Genomic DNA, 6800 nt, shown 5'->3' with positions numbered 1-6800 from the left:
CAAAGCATCCGGCAAGATAACCCAATCATAAAAACACCACAAGTCTTCTGGCACTATCTCTTGATGGAAAAAGCATTCGGCGAATAACCCAGGCGTAAACAAAAAAACCAAAAGGCAGTTGGTGAAAATGATCGCTCTTGAGTAACCGAGAGGGCACCTGCAAAAATATGAGGAATGGGGATGGGGGTTCTTATCAGATGGAGGTGGAGAGGATGGGATACTAGGGCAGTGGAGACTAGGGGAGGGGTGTCGATGAGGAGGATGAGAGCAGGTGGAAAAACATTCAAGTTTTTTTTCTTTGGTTGGTGGAGAGGCTTGACGGGCACTGGCGGTGGCTGGTGAGGACAGGGAGCTTGGAGAGCACCGATGTGATGACGGCCACTAAGGTCGAGCAACTTGGAGAGCGTCGGGTATAAGCAAGCAACCAATAGGCGATGGATCGGCCAGCAGCAGCTACCCACAGGAGAGTGATTTGGAGGTGTTGGTAAGATGGGCCTTTTTTTGTCTTTTTTTTCTTTAAATAATTAAAGAGAAGGATAAAAAAGAGATAACAGGAAGGGGTCTTTTTTAATTTAAAAAGAAGGAGAAGGATATAAGGGGAGGGGGGCTTTTTAAAATTTTTTTAAAAGGAGAAGGATGAAAAGAGATAAAATGGGGGGTTTTTTTTGAAGGGAGAAGGATAAAAAGAGATGGGGTCATTTTCTTTAATAAATAAAAAGGGAGAAAAGAAGAAGAAGAGGGAAAAAACTAGAAAAAAGAAAAAGAGACCAGGGGATGTATATCTATGAGGGAAGAACGGAGGGGAGAGCCAATGTGGTGGGGTGGCCATGAGAGAAAAAAAAGGGGGAAAAGAGAGGAGGAATCGAAGTCACACCACCAAGAGAGGGGGAAATGGGAAAATATGCCCACTCACGACCAAGTGGTGGTGGACACTCAGCAAGGCACATCACAACTAGAAAGATTATCCAGTCAGGTCTATGGTGCCCCCCCTCTCCAAGGGGTTATAGTTGCCATTGATTAATGATGGGAAGAGCAAATAGAATCTACCTCTATAGCATCTAAATCACTAAAAACATCTAGCTCATGACACATAGTAGCCCTACAGCTATCCTGTGAACCTCTACTAATACAGTCCAGTACTTAACCTTAATCTAAAATAGCTAACCCACCAAAATATCCTCCTAGGTCAGATTTGACTCTCAACCCTGATCTTCAATCCTAAACTGATGTTCTTCAGATTTGACTCTCAACAACCTTGATGTTCTGACCTAAACTGACTTCAATGGACTCCTAACCCCTGAGTGATTTTGGGCGACTCTATCAGACTTTGAGCAACTTCTTGTCCTCTTGACTCCCAGGTTTTCCTCCAGATCCAATAATCCTCAAATCTCCTGCTCCAAAACCCTACTGAAATACCTTTCTACTTACTGTATAGCTGACTCCTGTCTGATCTAGTTCTGACTGAGTTGACTCCTGTCTGATCTAGTTCTAACTGAGCTCTGACTTAGGCCTTTCCACTCTTGTGTCCTCTAACATTTACAAACCCTCAAAAACTTTAGACCCCACAATGGTTCAGCCCTTACAACCCCTAATTTGACGTCCAGTTGACCCCTAGTTGAATCTGTTGGATATCCTTCAACCCACAAAATTGTTTGACTAACTTGTACAAACCTCTAATGCACTCACAATTGACTTTTCTCAACAATTTCAATCAAAACAACCTATCCATCCCAACTAAAACATCATATCAAAACAACCTATCCATCCCAACTAAAACATCATATCAAAAAACTCTATCATTCGCTTATACAACAGATTCAAAACCAAGCACTCTATCTTCTGTATATAGATAAAACCGAACCAGCCTCAACAACCCTGAGACCTTGGGGTCCAACAAGAGAATCAAAACATAAAAAGTGAGGGATCATCCACAACTTCAAACCTCTGTGATGAATTCTGTAGCCACCTCTATAGATCTGCTTCTTCAAGCACAAATCTACAGTTGAGCAAAATTCTGGGTAGCACCAAGTTCCAATAGAGATGCAATCAGAGATCCTAGGACTTGTTTGAGCAACCTTCAACTAATCCTTTGACTTACATGCACTCCCTCTGGTTTGGTCTTGCCTTCTCCTACTCACACCACTTACTCTCCTTAATGGGTTTACCCTTGTTCTTCTCTTTTCTTTATCTCTCGCCTTCTGCATGCCCCTCCACAAAAAAAAAAACCCTTTCATCCCAAAAACAAACACACTACTTTTCCTACCTTCCTAATAAGAAACTGACACCTATTTCCTTCAAACTCCCTGGGAAGTCCTTAAAGAGAATGTGGGGGAGAGAGAGAGAGCTTGAGTTCCTTGCAAACAAAACACACACACAAGAGAGTGCAAGAGGCAAGGAGAGATGTATGGCTGAATTTTCTTCTATCTTCTTCTCTTCTCTACAACCACATAACTAAAAGATAAGAGTGCATACATAAAGGGAAAGTACTCTCCTATAACATACAAAGTGGTCAGTCTATAGTGTGAACCCAACTATATGAGCTGGCACCTATAACTATGCCATAACTCTAGTACTCCAAAGTAGCTGTCACATAGCGTGTCATTCACTGGCGGCATATTGACCATAATCTCACCAACCATGCTAGTAACATAAGTGCGGAAGCTATTACCCAGGCGGGTCATCAATGTCCACTGTAGCACTAGTTGAGCTTGATATCTCAACACCCCCCCTCGAGCTCAACTCCACACATTGCACTCCAAGTAAGCTTCTAATCCTGCGGAGCTTCTCTGTGCCCAATGCTTTCGTGAAGATGTTAGCCACCTGATCCTCTATGCTGACATATACTAGATCTACATCACCTGCTAGAACCTTCTCCCTCACAAAGTGATAGTGCACCTCAATGTGCTTTGTTCTAGCATGGTATACTGGGTTAGTGGCCAATTGTATGCTACTCATGTTGTCACAAAAAATAAAAATTGCCCTATCCACGGGCTCACCCATATCACCAAGTAGCTTCTGAAACCAAGCTGCCATAGCAGCACCCCTCCTACTGTACTTGACAAGGCCATTGTTGGCTACTTCTTACTTCTCCAACTCACAGTAGCACTCCCAAATGAGAACATAAAACCACTGGTAGATCTCATGTCTGTAACACTAACACCCCAATCAGCATCTATGTACCCATGTAACTATATCTATATACCAACCTCATATAGAAAAGTCCATAATCAACTGTGGACTTTATGTACCTGAGAATCCATCTAGCCACATCCAAGTGTACCCATGTAACTATATCTATATACCAACCTCATATAGAAAAGTCCATAATCAACTGTGGACTTTATGTACCTGAGAATCCATCTAGCCACATCCAAGTGTGGCTTCCTAGGGGCATGCATAGACTAGGCTTCCCAGGGGCATGCATAGACCAACTCACAAGTCCAACAACATAACTCAGGTCTAGCCTAGTAATGGTCATGTAGATCAAGCTACCCACTATACACCTGTATGTAGTGGGGTCCTCCAAAAGCTCACCTGTATCGGTGAAAAGCTTTGTGTTATGCTCCAGTGGAATTAAAATAGGCTTACAACCTATCATACCATACTTGGACAACATGTCCAAGCCATGTCCAAGCCATATTGCCTCTGCAATAATAAGAAAATGCCATGAGGTGATCTCATCACCTCTATGCCCAAGAAATACCACAACTCACCCAAATCCTTCATCTCAAACTTTTGCTTCAAAAGCCTCCTGACATCATGCATGTCAACATCACTATCATCACCAGTGATAGTCAAGTCATCCACATAGATGACTAATAGCATGATCCCTCTATCTATCTTTTTCACACAAAGTGAAAAAATTTGTATTGGATATCTGAAATCCAATAGTAACAAGATCCTCCCCGATCTTTTTTTACCATGCTCTGAGTGCCTGGCTTTGCATAACTTACACAAAAAATCTGGGTGTGCATCACTCTCAAAGCGTGGTGGCTACATCATGTAAACTTCTTCTTGCAAATCACCATGCAAGAAGGCACTCTTTACATCCATCTAATGTAAAGACGAACCGTTTGTTGTAGCCATAGCAATAATGACAGCTCTCACGGTTGCCATTCTTGCAATCGGGCTGAATGTCTCTTCATATTCAATGCCATAAGTTTGCGCATAGCCTTTGGACCAATCTTGCCTTATACCTGCTCAGTGAACCATCAGCGTTATGCTTGACTTTATACACCCACTTACATCCAATTGCCTTCTTTTCCTTAGGCAAAGGCACTAACTCCCATGTTGCATTTGTAGAGGTGATCAGTTGAAATGAGGTTCAAAATATTATTTAGGATATACTAATTATGCGAAGCAGGGCCTCGTAACGCGCCGTGAGCCAACCACGACGCAGGCATCATCATCTCCTCCGGCGTTAGACTAAGAATGCAGCCTGCATGCAAATTAAGCAGATCATGAAACCATATTAATGCTAAACCAACAACATAATAATGCGCTAAAGCAATCGATGCGTCCAGTAATTAAGCAAACTAGCTGGACCTAATTGCGAGGAGGGAATTAAAGAGGGGGGTGATTACCCATCGTTGCTGCATGGGTGTTTCCAAGGGCCGGGGGGAGGATCCCTGTGAAGGTGGAGAAGCGGCCGGTTTTTTGGATTTGGGAAGGAGGGATGGGTGTATGTTAGGCAGCACTCCTCCGCAGGGTATGGTCACACATGCCAAGAGCTTGCTGAGCTCCACATCGTGCCTAACGGCAAGCTGTATGTGGCGAGGAGTGATCCTATGCTTGCTGTTCTCACGTGCAGCGTTGCCAGCAATCTCGAGAACCTTGCAAACGACAGAGAGAGACACACAGACAGAAGCACGCACGCCACGCCACGCCACGCAGCATAGTTAGCCGGATTCACCACATGAAATATGCAGTCGAGCAGCTACATGAGGAATTAGATCGGCGCAGAGTTAATTAGCCCTCCATGCCTTGCCACCTTCGATTAAATTTAATGCTATTAATCATGCTTATTGCGTGTCACCCTAATTTAATTACCTCCGCCGTGAGATACTCTAGAACTCCAGCAAGATAGACCGCAGCAGCAACTCCTATTCGCGTCGCATAGTTTCCTCGCTTGAGATACCTTCTAAACCGCCCCACAGGGAATTCCAGCCCAGCTCTCTCACTGTTGCTCTTTGCTTTCTTCCTCATCCTTCTCATTATCCTAACGATGGCAGATTTATCTCGAACACACAGTACTTTGCCTATACTCACAGTTCTCTAGCAAACGCGCCTGCCTTTTATAGACAGACTGATCTGGAGCTTCTCTTGTAGCTGCCCTCTGCACGCGGGAGCTAATCATGGTAGTGTATAGTTTTCCTGCGTAGTAAGAAACCTCAGATCGATTAGACCTTAACCTTCATTCACCTGCTTGGCTTGTCCTCACTCCTTAAGTTACCATGAGTATACATTTTTCCTTCGTGTAGACGGGTCACTTCGCAGGCACGTTCCTGTACCCATGCGATGTTGCGAAAAACATTCTTTTTACAATAAATTCCAAAACTCTCTACACGAATTTTAACAAAATTTTAAAAAATACTTTTCATAATAACCAAAAACAAAATAAAAAAACCTTCATGTCTAAAACTATGCTTTCATTAAAAAAACCTTTTAACATGCTACATTGAACATTCACAGCACAAAAACACAACCAAACAAAAAATACCATTCATATATCATGAAATAAGAAATCTAAAAAAGAAACTTAAATGGTTGCTTGATAAAACTATCTTGAGGTGATTACGAAGAAGCATCTAGACACATCTTTAAAATTTTATTATTTTTAAAAAATTCATATCACACGTAAGCCTTGAATACTAAGGCTTTCATTTCTATTCAACCTACTCCTAAGGTTTTACTACTACAAAATTTGGACCCATATTCTTGCCACCTTTAATTAAATTAATGCTATTAATATTATTATAAAATTTACCTTTGTCGTAAGATACTCTAGAGCAAGCCTTAGATTGGGGTAGCAACTCCTATTCGCATTGCATAGTTTCCTCACTTGAGATACCTTCTAAACAGCCCCACACAGAATTCCCGCCCAGCCCTCTCACTCTTGCTCTTTGTTTTCCTTCTCATCCTTCTCATTATCCTAGCGATGGAAATCTCCAACAACATTCCAATACACAGTTTGCCAATACTTATAGTTCTCTAGTAAATGTGCCTTTTATAGACAGACTCTGGAGCTTTGCTTGCAGTCCTCGTTGTCTGCACGTAGGATAGTATATGCTTTCCTGTGTAAGTAACCTCTGGTAGATTAGACCTTAACCTTCATTCACCTGCTTTTTGTCCTCACTCCTTCAGTTACAATGAGTATATATTTTTCCTTCATGTAGATGGTACACTTAGCAGCAGGCATGTTATTGTACCCATGTGATGCTTAATGTCCACTAAAAATAATTTTTATAATAAATTCCAAAACTCTCTAAACTTCTGCTTCCATAATTTTAACAAAAATCCTTGGATTTTTAAAAACTCTTTTCATAATAATATAAACAAAAACAAAAAACCTTCACGTCTAAAGCTCTACCTTCAAAAACCTTTTAACATGCTACATTGAACATTCAAAGCACAAAAACAACCAAACAAAAAATACCATTCATATCATGAAATAAAAAATCTTAAAAGGAAACTTAAATGGCTAGTTTGATGAAATGCTCATGAAATGATGGGTTGAATTAGAGGTACTTAGCACCTTTGGGAATTTTTAGAATCAAGGAGTGGTGGTGTTATGCACAACA

General features: G+C 41.6%; 1 protein-coding gene across 1 annotated transcript; it reads right to left on the bottom strand.

Annotated features, from left to right (window-relative positions):
- Positions 1-4420: 4420 nt before the first annotated feature.
- LOC147628666 (histone H2A-IV-like) lies at positions 4421-5205 on the bottom strand. The gene is made up of 3 exons (XM_086813080.1): positions 5050-5205; positions 4584-4832; positions 4421-4438 (listed from the first exon to the last, which is right to left on the bottom strand). The coding sequence occupies exons 1-3, from the start codon at positions 5203-5205 to the stop codon at positions 4421-4423; spliced, it is 423 nt and encodes a 140-aa protein (XP_086669206.1).
- Positions 5206-6800: the final 1595 nt, after the last annotated feature.

The sequence above is a fragment of the Cibotium barometz genome, chromosome 19 (assembly GCF_041138505.1).
Source record: "Cibotium barometz isolate CiBa-2024 chromosome 19, ASM4113850v1, whole genome shotgun sequence".
Taxonomy (NCBI): Eukaryota; Viridiplantae; Streptophyta; class Polypodiopsida; order Cyatheales; family Cibotiaceae; genus Cibotium; species Cibotium barometz.
The sequence above is the reverse complement of the archived record's forward strand: the minus strand, read 5'-3'. Positions and strand labels throughout refer to the sequence as shown.

Bases quoted from the DNA above. Each gene is read 5' to 3' on its own strand.
- LOC147628666 (XM_086813080.1), bottom strand. From the start codon at position 5,205: ATGAGGAAGAAAGCAAAGAGCAACAGTGAGAGAGCTGGGCTGGAATTC. The intron at 4,833-5,049 runs GTAATTAAATTA...GTCGTTTGCAAG, and splicing joins TAGAGTATCTCACGGCGGAG to GTTCTCGAGATTGCTGGCAA.